This window comes from Primulina eburnea, chromosome 1, assembly GCF_022965805.1.
Source record: "Primulina eburnea isolate SZY01 chromosome 1, ASM2296580v1, whole genome shotgun sequence".
Taxonomy (NCBI): domain Eukaryota; kingdom Viridiplantae; phylum Streptophyta; class Magnoliopsida; order Lamiales; family Gesneriaceae; genus Primulina; species Primulina eburnea.
The window spans coordinates 23,217,741-23,239,377 of NC_133101.1; the positions used below are offsets into that span (position 1 = coordinate 23,217,741).

At 37.9% G+C, this 21,637-nt stretch overlaps 1 protein-coding gene across 1 annotated transcript; it reads left to right on the forward strand.

The window, feature by feature from the left end:
• Nucleotides 1-17,525: 17,525 nt before the first annotated feature.
• LOC140829419 (uncharacterized) lies at nucleotides 17,526-20,606 on the forward strand. The gene is made up of 4 exons (XM_073192649.1): nucleotides 17,526-17,954; nucleotides 18,055-18,115; nucleotides 18,246-18,390; nucleotides 20,142-20,606. Exons 1-4 carry the CDS (start codon nucleotides 17,690-17,692, stop codon nucleotides 20,388-20,390), a joined length of 720 nt encoding a protein of 239 aa, XP_073048750.1. The 5' UTR covers nucleotides 17,526-17,689; the 3' UTR covers nucleotides 20,391-20,606.
• The last annotated feature ends 1,031 nt before the right edge of the window (nucleotides 20,607-21,637 follow it).

Here is a 21,637-nt window from a genome sequence, read left to right on the forward strand (position 1 = left end):
GGCTGCCACTTCGTGCCTCTTATTGGAAGGGATGCCAGGCAGAAGCTACAACACTTTATGGATGCACTGAGATCTACCCTTCATCGGATGTGATGTTGATGAGGCCGAAGAACTATGATGAGGCCACTTCATGTGCCTTCCAGGCAAAGCAGGCGCTCCGAGACATAGATTTTGAGATGCAGTGGAAGCAGCATCAGGTCCAGTCCAGTTCTCAGCCGCAGCAGAAGCAGTACACGTGGCCACTGAGATAGTAGGGGCAGCAGAAGCCCCAGGGACAGCATAGGGGGCCAGGACAACATCGGCCACCTGAGGCACCAGGGGCTCCTAAGCATGAGGGAGGACCACCATGCAAGCAGTGCAACAAACAAAACTATGGCAAATGCATGTGGGGCACCTACAGATGCTTCGTATGCAAACAGAAGGGGCACAAGGCCGCAGATTGCCCTCAGAACAAGGGTCCCATTACTGGCAGGGAATATGTGATGCATGCCGAGGAGGCTGAGGAGGAGCCAGATTCTACTTTGATCACCGATAAACTTTATGCTTAAGTTTTCATGTTTACCGCTTTGATTGCATGTAATTGTATGATCAGTATGTTAATTGATTGTTGGAATCGATAACATAGAAAGAATTAGGATGCATGTTCTACCTAGTTGGGATCTGTAATGTAATTGTTTTATGGGAAGATATTAGTACCCAATTGTATTAACTGGTAAATTGAGGACTTAATGGCATAAATCGAGATTTTGGGAACTATTTTCGAAACTTCTATAATTTTGAGGATTTGATGGTGACTTTTCGAAATTATCAAAATTTTGGGTTTAAAATTCAAAAATGAGAAAGGGTTATACTGCAAATTTTCGAATGTTTGAAGGACCAATGTGCAATTTTCGAAACTTTAAGGGGTTAATTTGCAATTTTTGATTGTTCTGAGGTCAATTTCGAATTTTGGGGAACGATTTTTGGGTTAATGCAGTGAATTTTTAGATGATTTTGGATTAATTGCCGATAATAAATTCCTTAAGTTCAACTCTATTAGATTTTATGGTATGTTTTGTCGCAGGGAGGATATATATTTCAGGTGTGACCATGCATGCACTGCTAGATTCAGGGGCTGCACAATTGTTTATATCCAAATCTTTCATGAAGCGACTAGGAATCATACCAGTAACGATGGATTCAGGGTTCAGAGTTTCGATCCCATCCGGGGATCAGATGTTCACTTCTCAGATACTGAAGAGATTGGAGCTTCGGTTACAGAAGTATGCGGTGCATGCAGATTTGATGGTGCTACCACTACCAGTGTTTGACATCATCTTGGGCATGGACTGGATATCTTCTCACGGTGCAATCATAGATTTTCGACAGAGGTCAGTTTCTGTCAGACCGCCCAGTGGGAAGCCATTTGTCTTCGAGGCAGCTAGACATTAGCAGATTCCGCACGTCATTTCTTGCATGTGTGCGAGGAAGCTTATCAAGAGAGGCTGCCAGGCATTCTTAGCCAGCATTGTTTCAGTGACAGAGCCATTTAGTCAGAGGCTGGAGGATGTGGATGTGGTCGGTGAGTTCTCCAGTGTGTTCCCTAAAAACGTTTCAGGCATTCCACCAGACAGAGAGGTGGACTTCTCTATTGAGCTTATGCCAGGCATAGTACCGATATCTAAGGCACCCTACCGATTAGCGCCTGCAGAGATGAAGGAGCTCAAGGACCAGATTCAGGATCTGTCAGATAAGGGTTTCATTTGCCCTAGTTTTTCTCAAAACTCCTTAAGTTCAACTCTATTAGATTTGATGGTATGTTTTGTTGCATGGAGGATATATATTTCAGGTGTAGCCATGCATACACTGCTAGATTCAGGGGCTGCACACTTGTTTATATCTGAATATTTCATGAAGCGACTAAGAATCATACCAGTAGCGATGGATTCATGGTTCAGAGTGTTGATCCCATCCGGGGATCAGATGTTCACTTCCCAGATAGTGAAGATATTGGAGCTTCGACTACAGAATTATGTGGTGCCTGTAGATTTGATAGTGCTACAACTACCGGTGTTTGACATCATCTTGGGCATAGACTGGATATCTTCTCATGGTGCAGTCATAGATTTTCGACAGAGGTCAGTTTCTGTCAGACCGCCCGATGGGAAGCCATTTGTCTTCAAGGCAGCTAGACATTAGCAGATGCCGCACGTCATTTCTTGCATGTGTGCAAGGAAGCTTATCAAGAGAGGCTGCCAGACATTCTTATCCAGTATTGTTTCACTGACAGAGCCATTTAGTCAGAGGCTGGAGGATGTGGATGTGGTCAGTGAGTTCTCCAGTGTGTTCCCTAACGACGTTTCATGTATTCCACCAGACAGAGAGGTGGACTTCTCTATTGGGCTTATGCTAGGCATAGTACCGATATCTAAGGCACCCTACCGGTTAGCGCCTGCAGAGATGAAGGAGCTCAAGGATCAGATTCAAGATCTGTTAGATAAGGGTTTCATTTGCCCTAGTTTTTCTCCATGGGGCGCAGCAGTGATGTTTGTCAATAAGAAGGATTGCAGCATGTGACTGTGCATTGATTACCGAGAGCTAAACAGAGTCACAGTTAAGAATAAGTATTCGTTGCCGAGGATCGATGTCTTGTTTGATCAGCTACATGGAGCATCAGTGTTCTCTAAGATAGACCTCCGATCTGGCTATCATCAGCTGAAGGTGAGAGATTCTGATGTGCATAAGACAGCCTTCCGGACGCGTTATGGACACTATGAGTTCTTGGTGATTCCATTCGGTCTGACGAATGCGCCAGCGATCTTCATGGACCTCATGAATCACGTGTTTCAGCCATACTTGGATCAGTTCATCAAATTCTTCATTGGCGATATTCTGATCTATTCGAAGAGCAGGGAAGAGCACAGTCAACATCTGAGAATAGTATTGTAATCCCTATAGGATGGACGACTATATGTCAAGCTCAGCAATTGTGAGTTCTGGCTTGAAAGGTTGGCATTCTTTGGCCAAATTGTATCTCAGGATGGCATAGAGGTCGACCCCAGCAAAGTAGAGGCATTCAGAGATTAGTCAGTTCCGAAAAGCGTGACAGAGATCCGTAGTTTCTTGGGATTGGCAGGCTATTACAAGAAGTTCAACCAGGGCATCTCTTCCTTTGCGGTGCCTATGAACGCCTTGATGAAGAAGAATGCCAAGTTTATCTGGGGATCTGAGTGTCATGAGAGCTTTGACAGACTGAAGCAGGCTTTGACCATTGCACCAATTCTAGCTATGCCAGCAGGGCAGAGAAAGTTTGTGGTATATACAGATGCATCTAAGCTTGGGTTGGGTGCAGTTTTGATGCAGCAGGACCGAGTGATAGCCTACGCATCCAGACAATTTAAGGTCCATGAGAAGAATTATCCGACTCATGACCTTGAGCTAGCAGTAGTGGTATTTGCCCTGAAAATCTGGAGACACTATCTATATAGGGAGAAGTGCAGGATTTTTACATATCATAAGAGCTTGAAGTACTTCTTCACACAGAAGGAACTGGGGCAGAGAAGATGGCTTGAGCTAGTGAAAGATTATGATTGCGACATTAGCTACCATTCGGGTAAGGCTAATGTGGTTGCAGACGCTCTGAGCAGGAAGCATGCAGTGATTTCTCATCTGGCAGTGCATAGACTGCTACAGGCTGAGATTCAGAGATTTGAGCTTGCAATTTATGCCAGGCGCGAGGCCCCGAATCTTGATACTCTGACAGTACAGCCGACTCTTAAAGACAGAATCCAAGCAGGGTAGACTTCTGACGAGCAGTTACAGAAGTGGAGATAAAGAGACGAGGCTAAGGGTCAGAGACTATATACAGTTGTGAATGACATAGTCAGATATAGGTACCGCCAATGGGTTCCTGACAGCGATTCCCTTCGAGCAGTTATCTTGAGCGAGGCCCATAGCACCCTGTACTCCATCCATCCAGGGAGTACGAAGATGTATAAGGATCTACAGACTCTGTATTAGTGGCCGGGCATGAAGCGAGATATTCTGCAATTCGTCTCCGAGTGTTTGACTTGTCAGCATGTTAAGGCAAAGCATCAGAGACCTGTAGGGAAGTTGAGACCACCCCCTATTCCTGAGTTGAAATGGGAGAATATTACTATAGATTTTGTGACAGGGCTTCTGAGGACTACCGGAGAATTCAATGTCATATGGGTGATTGTAGATCGTCTCACTAAAGCAGCTCATTTCTTATCGATCAGGAAGACATTCACCATGACTCAGTACGCAGAGCTGTACATCAGACATATAGTCAGACTGCACGGGATTCCAGTGTCCATCGTGTCGGACATGGATCCGAGATTCACGTCTGCCTTCTGGAAGAGTCTCCATTAGGCGTTAGGTACGAAGCTACTATTCAGTACTGCTTTTCATCCTCGAACAAACGGTCAGTCAGAGAGGGTGATTCAGATTCTGGAGGACCTACTCCGAGCATGCATGATCGACTTCCAGGGCAGCTGGGAGCTGAAGTTACCTTTTGTGGAGTTCACATACAACAATAGTTATCAGGCATCGATAGTTATGGCTCCATATGAGGCACTGTACGGGAGGAAGTGTAGATCGCCAGTTTATTGGGATGAGGTAGGTGAGCAAGCAGAGTTGGGTCCGAGTATTGTTAGACAGACAACAGAGTTAGTGGCCAGGATTCGGGACAGGATGAAGACTGCACAGAGCCGCCATAAGAGTTATTTTGATCAGAGGCGGCGAGATCTTGAGTTCTCAATAGGGGATCATGTGTTCGTGAGGTCGCACCGATGAAGGGTGTGATGAGGTTTGGGAAGAAGGGAAAGCTCAGTCCTAGGTTCATCGGACCCTTTGAGATCCTAGAGAGGGTTTGGACACTCGCATACAGAGTTGCTTTACCGCAAAATCTGGCGGGAGTTCATAACGTGTTCCACATCTCCATGCTACGGAAGTACACGTCAAATCCTTCGCATGTGCTTAACTATGAGCCACTTCAGCTGACACCACACTTGTCATTCAAGGAGAAACTCACTCAGATACTGGATAGGCAGGAGAAGAGGCTCCGGAACAAGGTGATCCAGATGGTCAAGGTCAAGTGGCTGAATCATTCCAAGGAGGAGGCTACTTGGGAGACCGAGACCGAGATGAGGAGTCACTACCCGGAGTTATCCGGTACGTTCTAAATTTCGAGGACGAAATTTTGTTTAAGGGAGAGAGTTGTAAGGTTCAAGAATTTAATTCACGTAACCTGAATGCATGCAATCTATGATTTTTATTTAACTTATGTGTTTAATTATTTTTAGGAATTTTATACATAATTATTGCATGGTAGTATTTACTTCATGAAACTTTAAAAGCCCATGTATTAGGGTTTCTAGATGCATTTCATGCTCGAACGATAAACGAAGACCGGAGAATTATTAGGAAAATTATTTTATTGCATGATTAAATTTTATTAAATTATTTAAGGTGTTTTTAAGTGTGTTTAGCAAAAATGGGCTTTAATGGGTATTTTTACCAGCAAGAATTTATTTTTATCTAGTACGCAAATTTTATCGAATCGGGGGACTTTTTGAGGGTTCATCTATTATTTTTAAAACCTTTCCAACGCAAAATATTTTTTGGCGGTGTGTTTGGATTTAATAGACCTACTTTTAAGCTTATTGGGCTTAATTATCCTTTTTTAACTTTTAATTATCAAATTAGGGCCCATTATTTATTAGTTTACTATTTAATTATCACCTAAACTACTCCTTAACCTAAACCTAAGTCATAAACCAGCCAACACCCTCCCCTAAGCTGCATTCTCTCTCGTTTTCAGCAACTAGCTTCAGCAAAACCATCAGCCATAGCACTTTTATTACAAGAAATTTATCTGATGCCTTCCCATTGTGCGATTCTTCAAAGTTGTTTTTCATATACATCAAATTCACGTTTGTGTACTCCTTATCTCATGATGCACGCAAATAGTAGGTTGTACTAAATGTATTTGTATCTAAAGGTTTTGAATTATTTTGAAGCTTGCATGTTCGAAATTTTTTTGCATGAAAACCTTGCTTGGTTGGCTTCCAATTCACGTTTTTTTATTGTTGTGCAAGGGCTGCGAGTTCTGGTTTTTAAGGGTCTGAGAAAGGTGATGAGAGGGCGCTCGAGGGATAGGTTTTACTGCTGCTTGCTGTAGGTTGAAGGGTCGAGGCGTGTGCGTGTCTAGGTACTCGTTTGGGTTGCGGATCGTGCAAAGGGTGGTGCCGGCGGTGCAAGGGTAGAACCAAGGCCTGGACCATACCCTGGTGGGTCTGAGTCATGGCTCGAGGAGGCTCAACAACCGCTGTACCCATCCATGTAGCCGATCGAGCGAAGGGACTAGCGTTTGTCGTGGGTGGTGTGATTTTAGGGCTATTGATTGTAGGCTTGGTGCAACTAACTTGGGGTTGTAGGCTCATGTAAAGTGAGTCCAGTAGGGTCCTAGGGTGGCCTAGGCATGGTCGAGTCATGGCTGGTCCTCGATGGTTCGATCTATGAATTTTAAAACGTGAATTTGGTGCACTAGGGTCACGGTGGGTAGCTTGCTGGAATTTTCCAGCAACCGTTCAGGGCTTTATTCGAGTTTCTAAGGGCTGGGTTTGGGATCTTTAAGACCTTTCAGATGTGCATTAAGTGTGGTAAAAAGTTGGGGAAATTTTGGTTAAGTTTCGGTTCGATTTGGGTTAAAACCGGGACCCCGGTCCAAGTTTTAAAACGAATCGGTTAAGTTATGAAATGGGCTCGAGTTTAAGTCTAAAAATATTTTAAATATTTTTTGGACATTTTAAGGAGTTTGGTAAGTTTCGGGTCAATTTTAGAGGTTCAGGGGTAAAACGGTAATTTTTGGGTTTCTAGGGGCAAAATGGTCATTTTGCACCCGGGGTGAGGTTTTGGTCCTGGTAGTGCCCTGAGCACAAGTTTATGATATTTTAAATGTTTATGCATCATGTTCATGATTTTTATGAAATTGCGATAAATACGTTGCCTGCTTGATTTAAAGGAAAAATTATGTATATCCATGTTTTTTTTTTAAGTGATGAATATGATGACAAGTTTTTAAAGGATGTGAGTTGGTTGTGAATAACACGATGACACGATAGGTTGGGGCACAGTGGACGGGTAATGTTGTCGATGATGCCTCCGTCGTCGGATACCTCTGTTACACGTAGATTGATATATTAAATGACATGATAATACGAAAGTCACAGCTGACAAACAGAATTCAAATTAAGAAAATGAACACGTATATGTTGATACGATGATACATGCTATGATTATTATCATGTTTTGACAGGTCTCGATTGTGCATATGATTTTATTGCAGCCATGAAATATATGTTGATTACGATATTTTTCACTGTTCCTTGTTACGTATATGTATTTGTTATCATGGGACATGTGTGTTGAGTCTTTAGACTCACTAGACGTGTGTGATGCAGGTGATCAGGATTTTGAGCAGGCTGGAGGTGCTGAACTCTGCGCCGACAGTCCTGATGGGCGACACAACCCAAGGACCTCATGATTTTCGCACATTCACGATTTTATGTTATTGAGATGATATGAGCATTTATATGCTATTTTACTGTTTGATGTTAGAATTTTTACTCGCTTTTACCCCGCTATATTTTTATTGGTAATTGCTTATGATTATTTTAAATGATATTATTTTAGTAGGACTACATGCATGCGATTTATTTAAATGATTAATTTCAAAATGGGGCTTTATAAAAATTAAAAATTAAAAATATATTTCCCCATTTTTTAAAACGGTAGACTTTACAGAACATTTTCCCAAACATGGAAGACATGGACCTAATGTAGTGGTTTAAAAATCATGGACAAGCGCCTAGGCGCGGGACATTGCTGCGTTGCAGCGCTGGCAGGGCCGCAGATCGCAAGCCTAGCGCTGCGGCACTCCCCATAGAGATGTGCGGCGCTAACTCTACGCAAACTCGACCCCAAATGAACAATCTTGATGAAATAACTAAGCCACACCCTATCGACTCAAACCGATGCAACAAGACCCATCCTAAGTTGCTATGGCAATGCTTCAAACTCACACAAATGCCCTAAAACAACGACGCACAACATGCAACGCAACACAACCCATAAACACGAATTTTTGACACCAAAATGCTTCCTACAACTTCTAATGCAACCAAATGCCTAAAGACACGAAATGAATCACCAAAAATCATCCAAACATCATACCCAATATACCTAAACGCAGCAGCGATCACCCGACGGTTCTCAACAAAACCTGCAACAAATAATGCTCAAGAACGCGTAAAGAACACGTTTTCATAACACAATTCGAGCAGTCACATGAAAAAAATCATAACTCACATGTTTTTTGTCCAAAAATTATGAATTTACTGTCAAATCGAAGATGTCAAAAAGTAATAAGTTTTACATGTTGAAATTTTTTCCAGAAAAACAACTGAAAATTAACCAGTAATCAAAATGGCAGCAAACTCGATTTTTGAGATCTAAAAATCATTTCAAAATCAATGCAACCATTTTTGCTCAAATTTGCATGTCACACATGAATTTTTGCACACAATAAACATCATGACAAATACTATGACAAGATCGATGCAAAAACGAAAGAATATACATGTCTTTAATCTTTAAAACTCACGATACGGCGATACCGAAGCTAAGAGATGCGAGGAGCCTAGCGCCCGGCACTCCCCATAGATATGTGCGGCGCTAACTCTACGCAAACTCGACCCCAAATGAACAATCTTGATGAAATATCTAAGCCACGCCCTATCGACTCAAACCGATGCAACAAGACCCATCCTAAGTTGCTATGGCAATGCTTCAAACTCACACAAATGCCCCAAAACAACGACGCACAACATACAACGCAACACAACCCATAAACACGAATTTTTGACACCAAAATGCTTCCTACAACTTCTAATGCAACCAAGTGCCTAAAGACACGAAATGAATCACCAAAAATCATCCAAACATCGTACCCAATATACCTAAACGCAGCAGCGATCACCCGACGGTTCTCAACAAAACCTGCAACAAATAATGCTCAAGAACGCGTAAAGAACATGTTTTCATAACAACACAATTCGAGCAGTCACACGAAAAAAATCATAACTCACATGTTTTTTGTCCAAAAATTATGAATTTACTGTCAAATCGAAGATGTCAAAAAGTAATAAGTTTTATATGTTGAAATTTTTTCCAGAAAAACAACTGAAAATTAACCAGTAATCAAAATGGCAGCAAACTCGATTTTTGAGATCTAAAAATCATTTCAAAATCAATGCAACCATTTTTGCTCAAATTTGCATATCACACATGAATTTTTGCACACAATAAACATCATGACAATTACTATGACAAGATCGATGCAAAAACGAAAGAATATACATGTCTTTAATATTTAAAACTCACGATACAGCGATACCGAAGCTAAGAGATGCGATGGCCAATCCGGGACGATTGTGGCACGATTTCTTGAAGAAAATGGACGTGAATTTGCTGAAATAATTTGAAGGGAAGGGTGGCTACTAGATAGCACCAAGAACCCAAGATTTTCCTCCAAAAAAAATGAAATGAAATGTGTATGTGTGTGTTGTGTGTGCTAAACTTGTGTGTGTGTAAATGTTTGTGTGCGTGAGTTTTAGTAAATTTAGAGGAATATCTAAATTAAAAATACTAGATTTGAAGAAAAATGTGAAGAACGATGCTTGGAATCTCGATAATCTTCAACTCCAAGTTCCTCTATTCTCCAAAGCTCCTTGGTAGGATTCCCTCATAAATTTGCTTTTATTTTTCGCATCGATGAGCCCGGGCGTGCATAAGTTTCCACCCGGGCGGATATTTTTCGGGCTTCTTCTCCAATCCACATCTTGCAGGCGCCCGAGCGCAAATAAGTTTCCGTCCGAGCGGATATCTTTCGGCCTTTGATCACTTCTCTTCTTTTTATTCTTGAATTGTCTACATTTTCAACCACGCGACATATGAGCAACTAAAAAAACATAACAAATGACAAAAAACCACAAAATGCATGCAATCTAAATGATATGTGCAACACAATGAGACATCACATAATATGAAAAACATGTAAAATCCACCTATATCAGAGACATTGAGGAAACAATCTATATGGTGCAACCAGAACACTTTGTATTGGGAAATCCAAAGAATATGGTTTGCAAACTTAAGAAGTTCATCTATAGGTTAAAGCAAGCTTCCCGTCAATGGTGTCACAAGTTTCATCAAGTAATTATCTCATTTGGTTTTGATGTAAATGTAGTAGATGATTGTGTGTATCATAAGTTCAGTAGGAGTAAATATATATTTCTGGTTTTAAATGTGAATGACATTTGATTGCCACAAACGATATAGGTATGTTGAACGATACCAAGAAATGTCTCTTTAGACATTTTGAAATGAAAGATCTTGGTAACGCCTCCTTTGTACTAGGAATCCAAATACACCGAGATCGTTCTCGAGGTATTCTTGGATTATCGCAAAAGAACTATGTCGATAAAGTGCTTAAAAGATTTGATATGCAAGGGTGTAAACCAGGTAACACCCCAGTCGTTAAAAGAGACAAGTTTAGTCTTTAACAGTGCCCTAAAGGAAGTCTCGAGATTCAAGAAATGCAAAATATTTCATATGCTTCGGCTATAGGAAGTCTTATGTATGGCCAAGTATGTACACGTCCGGATATTGTGTACATTGTTGGAATGTTAGGCAGATATTTGAACAACCCAGGATGGATCACTGGAAAGCAGCCAAACATGTAATGAGATATCTAAAGAGAACTTGTGATTACATGCTAACATATAAGAGATCGAATAATCTTGGGATCATGGGATATTCGGACTCCGATTTCACGGGATGCCAAGATAGCATGAGATCCATTTCAGGACATGTATTTCTATTGGCTGGTGCTCAGCTATCTTTTGGAGAAGTGCCAAACAAGCACTAACAGCTTCTTTTACCATGGAGGCTGAATTTATAGCATGTTACGAGGCATCTAATCATGCAATAAGGCTTAAGAATTTTGTCACTGGGCTGCGTATTCTAGAAGAGGTTGAAAAACATTGAAATTGTTTTGTGACAATAGATCAGCTGTATTGTATTCCAATAATAATAAGAGCTCGACAAAATCAAAGCACATCGACGTCAAGTTTCTTGTTGTGGAAGAAAGAATATGAAGTGGACAAATTTCGATAGAACACATAGGCACAAACTCCATGATAGCAGATCCTTTCACGAAAGGTTTGCCACCCAATGTTTTCCATGAGCTCACTAATCATATGGGTGTTATTCAGTTTGATGAAGTCTAGATCTAGTGGGAGTTTTTACTATACATTTTATGTTTGGTTTTGTTGTTCAAACTTATTTATTTGGATAATCTGTAATTTAGAGCAAGAAAAAAAATAGGGATTCAATAACGAAAACCTCAGAGTTCCACAAATCATGAATTTTGTTTTTACCTCAAATGCATAAAAATTATAAACTGTAAAAAAAAAAATTCACAAAATTCAAAAAACTAGAAATCATGTTGGAATTTTTGGGGCCAAAAATGTAATTATAAATATTTGTATGTCATCAATAAAATAAGTCGTAAACTTATGTGCTCTAATTTAGAATAAGAATTGACTTGAGGACTTAAATGTCATGATATTATTGTGTGGATACCATATATAATATTTCAGGTTTGTTGAGGGGTCAAATTAGAAATAATAAAACTTGTTTAATTATAAAATAATGGTTATGTTCTCAATCTGCATATAACTTTCAAGTTTTGTATCCTATCAACAAAATTTTCTGTCTAAAGGAAATTCGCAGATTGAAGATCATCACCAAAAATTGACTGTAAAATCTTGTATTCGGGTACGTTTCCGAAATTATGATTATTACATATGTTGTGTCTTGATAATTGAATAATATTTGAGTCGTAAAGTATGTTGTTTATCCTTATCGACGATTATATGATTATATGATGTTCAAGTCGAAGCAGAGATGATTTTGAGAATCAAAGCGGCTTAGAAAGTTGATCAGAGTGTACAGAATTCGATATCGATGGTCAGAGCAGGACATCAATTAGAGTATCAGGTACATGATAGTGTACTGTATGTGAATAATCGTATTGTTGTGCCAGATGTTTCGGAGTTGAGACGACAGATATTGTCAGAAGCGCACAACAGTCAATTCAGTATTTGTCCTGGTGGAAGAAAAATGTACAATGATCTGAAAAGACAGTTCTGGTGGAAACAGATGAAAGCTGATATTGCTGAATTTTTATCCAAGTGTCTCAATTGCCAACAGTTGAAAGCCGAAAGAAAGAAACCCGGAGGGCTGTTACAGATCTTGTCAATTCCTAAATGGAAATGGGATCACATTTCCATGGATTTTGTTACAAAGCTACCACGTTCCTCCCGAGGTTGTGATGCGATTTGGGTCGTGATTGACAGATTGACCAAATCTTCGTGTTTTATTCCATACAAGATGACGTACAGACATGACCAAATGGCAGAGATTTATGTCAGAGAGGTGGTCAGATTGCACAGAGTGCCGAAGTCGATTGTGTCAGACCGTGATCCTTGGTTTACTTCACACTTCTGGCAGAGTTTACAGCAGGCTCTACGTACGAAGTTACATTTGAGTATCGCATATCATCCACAGATAGACGGACAGTCAGAGCAGACTATCCAGACACTGGAAGATATGCTTAGAGCTGTAGTGCTTGATTTTATCTCTAGTTGGCAGGATTCATTGCCACTTTGTGAGTTTTCGTACAACAACAGCTATCAAACGAGTATTGAGATAGCACCGTTTGAAGCGTTATACGGTAAGAAGTGCAGATCCCCTCTGTACTAGGATGATATCTCTGAGGTACCTGAGAGTGGACCTGATATGATCAGAGATATGACAGAAAAAGTGAAGCTGATTCAGAAAAGAATGAAGGCAGCTCAAGATAGACAGGCCAACTATGCCAATGTTCGACGTACTCTTTTGGTATTTGAGGTAGAAGACCGAGTATTCTTGAAGCACCTTTCAGAGGAGTTGACAGATTTGGCAAGAAAAGGAAGTTGTCTCCACGATATATTGGGCCGTACGAGATTCTTGAGAAGATAGGTGATCGTGCCTATCGACTCGCCCTACCGCCTTCCTTATCTGGAATACATGATGTCTTTCATGTATCTTTATTGAGGAAATATCTTCCCGATGCTTCACATGTCTTTCAGCCAGATGAGGCCGAACTTGACAAGACACTGAGTTACTTCGAGAAACCGATTCAAATTCACGATCGGAAGGAAAAGCAGCTCAGAACGAAGACAATTCCGCTTGTGAAAGTTTAGTGGAGTCGTCATGGCATTGAAGAAGCTACTTGGGAGACTGAGTCAGATATGAGACAGAGGTTCCCAGAGTTATTTCACTTATGTGAGTTTTCTATTTAGCTTCTGTTATACCTTCTTATTGATTTGATTTCCTGTGATTTCGGGGACGAAATCGTATCTTAGGGGGGAGAAATGTAATGCCCTAGATTTATCTGTTAATCTGCGAAATGATTTACTGATAATTGATGTGATTATGAAGGATCGCTCCGAGACTTGAAATGAGATTGCATGAGAGATTGTTGGTGCGAGGACAGAACACCTCGCGCATATGCGCGACACAATGCGCGCATATGCGCGAGATGGGCAGATGCCCTCACGCATATGTGCGAAGAGTGTGCGCGCATATGCGCAAGCTGTGCGGAAAGGCTAGTGCATGTCCAGAGAACCTCGCGCATATGCGCGGAAGAAGGGCGCGCATATGCGCGAGCTGCCGAGAAACTTATTGCGGAGACCAGTAGGTCTCACGCATATGCGCCGGTTGAGGTCGCACATATGCACGAGACATGTTAGCACAAGAGATAAGCCACTTGCCCCATACATGCATGATATATATATATATATATGTGTGTGTGTATATATATATATGTATATATATATATATATATATATATATATATATATATTGTTGCATCTTTTCAACATTCAGAAGCAAGGAAAACGAGAAGGAGCCATAGGAGAATTGCAAGTTTTCTTCGAAGACTATTATTGTGATTTTGTACAATCCAACAGTCAGATTTTGAATCTAAGTTCAATATCATGTTTCTATCGATGAGAGCTTCAATTGGACGTAAGTTTTATTACGTTTTAATATGATTTTAAATTATGATATTGCCAGAATCGGGTATGATTCACATATGGTGTTCTTGATATAGTGGACATCGTATAATTGAAACCGGATTGAGAAACAGATACTGTATGAAATTGTTATGATTTTCAGAATGAATTTGATTGAGATTTGATATCAAATTTGTGTTATTATTGATTATGAGTTATTGGAATGGGCATATACTGATTTGTATTGCCGGTATTTTGGAAATTATACTGTTGTGCCGTCAGAATTTGATAAGACTGAGATGTCTTGATTTGAGTTGTATATTGATAGAGTATATTCGATATTGTCATTGCAAGATTGTGTATTGACAGGCTTCGAGTTCGAGATTTCGACTTCGTCAGATTGACATAAAGAAAGGTATAAATCAATGTTAACCGGGATATCAACTTGAGTCAGATTGGACTCGGGTTTCCCAAAAACCACATACTTTACTTTATTTCATTGATGTTTGCAATTTATGAGATTGATATGCTTAGTCTATAGATTTATAGCAAAGCGTGTATTGAGTCATGGGCGGAGATGCCTAGTCATTGGCGGATATGCCGAGACACTGGATGATTGAATTATATCGATGTTTCTTAGGAGTATATCGACTCCTATCGCTGAGATTCGATATATGTGACAATGTCCAGGAACCGGGATCCCTAGATTAGAGATAAGTCGAGTATGAGATGAGGAGTCACTAGTTGATTTATAGTTTTATATCGATTCATGTTTTCAGATTTGATACATGTTATTGATGACTGTTTATGTTTTTATATGATTGCATTTATTCATTGTTTATACTGGGATTATGTTCTCACCAGAGTTATCTGACTGTTGTCTTATTTTTATGTGTGCATGACAACAGATGGGACATGATCAGGGTCAAGAAGAGATTAAGAGAGGACAAGTTAGCGTGGAGATCCGGACTTAGAAGTAGATTCGTTTCATCACCTGACATGTAGTGAATGAACAGTAGTTGTTATGAATTACTTTTGTACATGACTTGTACTTAGATCTGGATATTGATCTTGTAAATGAAATAAGATTTATTTCATATGTTTCGTAATCCTGTATTTAAAAAAAAAAATTAGACCTTGTTTATTTAATTGATCTAATCATTCTCAAAGATGATTAAGAAATGAATTAGTGTTCGGGTCCCCACATCTAGTGGGAGTTTGTACTATACATTTTATGTTTGGTTTTGTTGTTCAAACTTATGTATTTGGATAATCTGTAATTTCAAGCAAGAAAAAAATAGGGATTCAATCACGAAAACCTCATAGTTCCACAACATGAATTTTGTTTTTACCTCAAATGCATAAAAATCATAAACTGTAAAAAGAAAAATTCATAAAATTCAAAAAAATAGAAATCATGTTGGAATTTTTGGGGCCAAAAATGTAATTATAAATATTTGTATGCCATCAATAAAATAAGTCGTAAACTTATGTGCTCTAATTTAGAATAAGAATTGACTTGAGGACTTAAATGTCATGATATTATTATGTGGATACCATATATAATATTTCAGGTTTGTTGAGGGGTCAAATTAGAAATAATAAAACTTGTTTAATTATAAAATAATGGTTATGTTCTCATTCTGCATATAACGTCCTATCAACAAAATTTTCTGTCTTTAAAGGAAATCCGCAGATTGAAGATCATCACCAAAAATTGACTGTAAAATCTTGTATTCGGGTACGTTTCCGAAATTATGATTATCACATATGTTGTGTCTTGATAATTGAATAGTATTTGAGGATTATCTGTTGAGATATGAAATCCAATTGATTTATTCAAACAAACCAAAAAAAAAAACAAACAAACAAACAAAACCCAATGTTGTTGTTCCTTGAAGAAAATTATGCGACGCTCCTTCCCGACCAACTTTCATCTATTCTCTATCCTCGCTATATCGCTGAAGATGTTAGATTTGCTTCCGAAACTTGTGTCGTTGCACTGTGGAGTTTCAAAACCCAATAGCCGTTGGTAGAGTGGAGGGAAATGGTGTTAACTGAGTTTGGTGAAGATATGAGAATATAAGAATTATTTAACTATTTATTAACGGTAAAATAGACAAATGCCCACATGTCCTACATGAAAACAAATAAAATAAATAAAAACTTTCAAATAAATAGGAACTGATTCACAACAAAAGTCACGACAGAGGGATTTTTTTATCAGTTAACTCTAAATATATAAGTATACATATATTATTAAGAATATATTTATATTTTTATTTATTGAATAATGCATATCTTAATCCTTAATTTTATCTTATTATATAATTTTAAATTTTTTTGCAATAATGTAAGTATAAATTAATAGATTTTAGTTTGCGATAATATTTTTTTCTTAAATAATATTAATATAAAGTTGAAAAAACAAATTTATTGATTTATTATCGTTTAAATTTTTTTTTTATCATGTAATGACTAGATTTTAAAAAGTATAGAAGTTGGATTCGTCGGATTTCTGGGTTGGGACGAGTCCTAAATTTGGCCAAATTTAGCTCAGATCCGTCCAGTTGTCATCTCTACTCGCTTTAAGTACATGCATGAGTAAATCATAGCAATTGGAACAGTAAATTTTATTTTGTGTGTGTGCAAAAAATTCAAAACTTTACCTTTTCATTTTTAATATAATGCTACATAGAAAATGGAAAAGCCTCTTTCGATACTGCAACACAATGTAGAAAAACCAAACCATATGAGATACTTCAACCAAGAGCAAACTTTCATCAAGTGTCCAACCTACTCAAATAAATTTTCATTTATGTTCTCCGCCACCGTTTACTTCATTGGACATCTAGGAATGCTGATATTTTCTAGGGTATAGATACTATCTAGAGTATTTATTATTTTTTGGATACCAAAAAATTTAAAACAAAAATTAAGTCCAACCTTAGTAATAAAAAATATAATTATATAAAGGAGTTATTTTGTAAACAAAAATTTAGGGAAATTGCAGATTAATCTTGTATTATTTTTCAAATTTAGATTATTTTCCATGAGCTTGTTGATGTTACAAATTCTGCGTTATGTCAACATCATGTCAGCTTCACCATAGATAAAAACTATAATTGAAAAAAAAACATAGCAATGATATTTGATAATATATAAAGAATCAGAGAAAAGAAAATATAATATCAAAATTATAATTTTTCCTTGTACTATTTGGGCATTGATATTTCTTCAATTTACAAAAAAAAAATTTCATTCATCATAATATAATGTTGTTATTATTATTATTATTATTTTAAATTCAATTTATTTAAGAATTAACGTTGTTTTTATTCTCGTTGTGGTCGCCCTCTCTCTCTCTCTCTCCAATCCGTATACTCCCACCTTCCGAAGTTGCCAGCCAGCCAGCAAACTAAACTACGCTACAATTTCGACCAACTCCCACCTCGTTTGTCTCGCCCCTTTCGATTTCTACGATTGCATTCCATTTCTCTCCATAAATGTTGGCCTTTCCTCGCAATCACTTGACAATGGCGCACTCAGTTTTGTCCCAAAGTTTCTTCACCACCCTCACTCCTTCGCAATCATCAATTTCGAGGAGTACTGGAAATGCTTCGCCTTTCTCTGTTTCTGTTAAGCAATCTGCTCTTTTCTCCGGATCCCACGCCGTTTCCGCCAATTTCAGGTGGCCCCGCAAAGGTTTTATCGCCAACTGCACTCCCTCTGGAGATATCATCTCAGCTGTTGAAACCCCGATTGAATTGAGTATGAATCTTGGTCTTAGGCTCTGAGTTCTTGTTTGTTTTCTCTCCTTTAGTGTTTGAGATTACTTAAAACGCTGTTTTTTTTAAAAAAATCTTTTCAGAGTACCCAGCATTTCCGACAGTCATGGACATTAACCAGATTCGAGAGATTTTACCTCACCGGTTAGTTAATTTTCTTAATATTTTTAGTTACTTTGTGGTGTAATTATTGCATTTTTTTTACTAATCTGCCCAGAAGATTCGATATTTTGTTTGATATTTCAAATGGTTTTTATATTTTTTTATGTTGTAGATTTCCCTTTCTGTTGGTGGATAGAGTTATTGAATATAATCCAGGTGTATCAGTTGTGGCTATCAAGAATGTGACGATAAATGATAATTTCTTTCCCGGCCATTTTCCCAAGAGGCCAATTATGCCTGGCGTGCTCATGGTTGAGGTGAGCTAACAATTTTTGTTAAACTTTTTTTATAGTTTATCACATATGTTACTCGGGTCTATACCAAAGTTAGATTTTCCGCTTGATGTTTTGATCATGGCTGTTCTTTCATTGCTAACGTGTTGGTTTCGGATTATATATTTGCAATTGATGGCATGTGTTTGGAGGTTCTGATCATCAACTATGATGACATTGTGTCAAGGTGAATTATTCATATATTAGCGCCTCCCTTAGATACTTCACACGAAGGTCCTCTATTAGTGGAAAAAGTGGCCACCAGAGATTTCCGGCTTTTGGTGTTGTCTGATGATTTTGAAAATTCATTCTACATTGTTTTCCCAATAAGCTAATGGGGAGAAAAAGAAACTGTGTTTCATGAGTGGATGGAATATCCTGAATTTAACTAATCCCGTAGGCGTGACCTTTTTGTTTTTCATGCATTTGCAATTTAATCTCTCTCTCTCTCTCTCTCTCTCTCTCTCTCAATCAAAACAAGTAGATCAAATGATGATAATAATGTTTGAGCTTGACACTTATTTTTCTGTGGTGTCAGTTTGATTGATCAGTTGACGGTTCTATATCATGGCGCCCAATATCTGTATACAAATTCAATGAATAAAGATTATAGTAGACAACTGAGGAAGGTCAAGGAAATAGATGATGTTAATGTAATGAATGAAAACACTCTGTAGGCCAATTAATAAACTAAAGAAGGTAAATTTTGTCGAAAACTTGAAACAATGGGGATTGATTATGTAATTTATGGAGATATATTGGAAGCCATAGCATAGTTATGTGCTCCCAGAAATACATACGGAGGCATAAAGGATTGTCGAGCCGGAGATTTTGGTATTATTGGGGAGGGGTATTCTCTAAGATGCAGTTGATTGAGAAAAAAGAAAAATAAATTGTTTAAAGGTATTAAGAATCACTATTATTGTGGTGCAGAAGAAAGGAAATAAATAAATTCCCCGAAATGTGTTGGCTCTGAAATATATAATAATGAGAACCCAAGTTTTCTTCGTTATCTGCTTGTCCTTGACATGTGGGTTTTTGAAGTTACAATTTCCAAATTTAGTTTAAATATGGATCAGTTGCAGAGTCATTAGACTGACAAACCAAATTATAGGAGTTTTTGGGGTATTACGTTATTGCTCTTAATTGTATATGAAAGCTGTACAATGTTAAAAAAAATTAATGAAAGATAGGACGACCATGTCTGCTAGCCAGTGGATTGATTTTTCTAACAACTTTTTCAAAACCCAGTTTCTTGATGGTAACCAACAGAAGAAAATCGTTCAGGCTTCCAAATATTTATCTTAATTTTTGGTGTTTCCTCTCAGCTTCCACCCTGTTCAAATGCTAAAGCACAATTTTAGCACTTATTCCATTCTGCTTGTATTTCTTCATGTATTGACTGTATCATTCCGAGGTATACCAATCTCGTTATTACCTTCGAACTTTATGATGAATAATTCTTGCAAAAACATGACCCACAATTCTGAGTGTTATAGAATTGTTTTGCTGCAATTTTGTGATGAAAAATAAATAATTTTGACAGCGAGGTTCAACTTCTTGTTTAGGCTAGTAGCTTTCTTTTATTTGTTCGACAGAAAGGGAATAGTATTTTTCTGCTAATCATCTATTGTTTCATTACTTTCATATGAGCAAGTGTTCCCCGGGGCCTTGGTTCTCAAAGCTTTGTATTTGTACTAGAAGTGATATATATATGTTACTCCTATTGGACTCAGGCCATGGCTCAGGTTGGTGGATTGATTATGCTGCAACCAGAAGTAGGAGGCTCGCGCGATAATTTCTTCTTTGCTGGAGTCGACAAAGTTAGATTCAGGAAGCCCGTAATTGCAGGAGACACCCTAGTTATGAGAATGAACCTCGTAAAGCTTCAGAAACGCTTTGGAATTGCAAAGATGGAAGGAAAAGCATATGTTGGAGGTGAAGTTGTTTGTGAAGGTGAATTCTTGATGGCTATGGGGAGCTGAGTGATGATGTGGTTGTATTTTTGGAATACCATTTTTTGTTATTTATTTTTCTCTCGCATTTTATTTTTTAATTTGGGTATTATTGACGTTAGATTACCTGTTTCTGAGTTGGAGGATCAAGTTGATCTTGTTTCTTAGGGGCTAACTATTAATTGGCTTTCATGCATTGATATTTTTCCTCTTAATGGTATTGATCATCTTTCTAATTCTTGCATATATTCAATGTTGCATCATTTACTTGAGAAAAAATTTGTTACTATTGAGTCTTGAACTCGAGTTTTTATTCTAAATTTAGAATTTTGTGTCAGATGAGTTAGAAGTCATGATTTGAATCCCCAATTAAATCACCCCATTTCCTTTAAATCATTTGATACTGTAGATTTAGATTTTTTTTGGGGTACGCATGTCGAGGATTTAAATGATAAGATCTATCCATGATACATCGGAAGAAAAACGAAATAACATAGACAAAATCTATAATAATCGTATGTCTAGGACGAACACTAGGAATCAACAATTATCCCTTTTGATAGAGTAGTAGAGAATCTCGTATGCATGCATGGTTTGAACTTTAAATTGAATTATTAACAATAAGTATAGGTAAATCAACACACGTCTGATCATTAGCATATGTTGCATAATCTCCTTTCTAAAAACAAGATTACATAATTTTGATATCCAAATAAACGTTCTAAATCTCTCATATTTTATATGCAAGAATCCACGTTAAAATCATCATCCCCAAATACCTTCTTCAGAATATCCCAAAAGTTCTTTTCGACTCGTCTCTCTTCAGATCTCTTTCTCGAGAGCCAGATGTTGTAGAGCGTATTTCAAACAAAAAATCTGCTAGATGAATATGTGGCCGCCACGTATCAAACTCAACTTCAATACAGGATAATATCGATTCCACAAAATCATAATCATTCCACAGCCTCTGTACAAGGAAGATAATAAACTTTAACACGAGTTCTATATTGAAAGAAACAAAAAAAAGATGGAAATAAGAACATGGAGAACGGATATATTTAACACGAGTTCTATATGAGTAAAATCATTGGTAATCAATGACATATAAGTAATTCAAAGATATGTTCATAGATCAAAGATATATGTACTATAATTGATCCTTAATATTATATAAGTCACACAAAGATATACGTACCATTGGTCATTAATACTTTGAATTTAGGTATGCTCTGACTCATTAATAATTTAAGACATATTTTCAAAATTCTCTGCAGGGA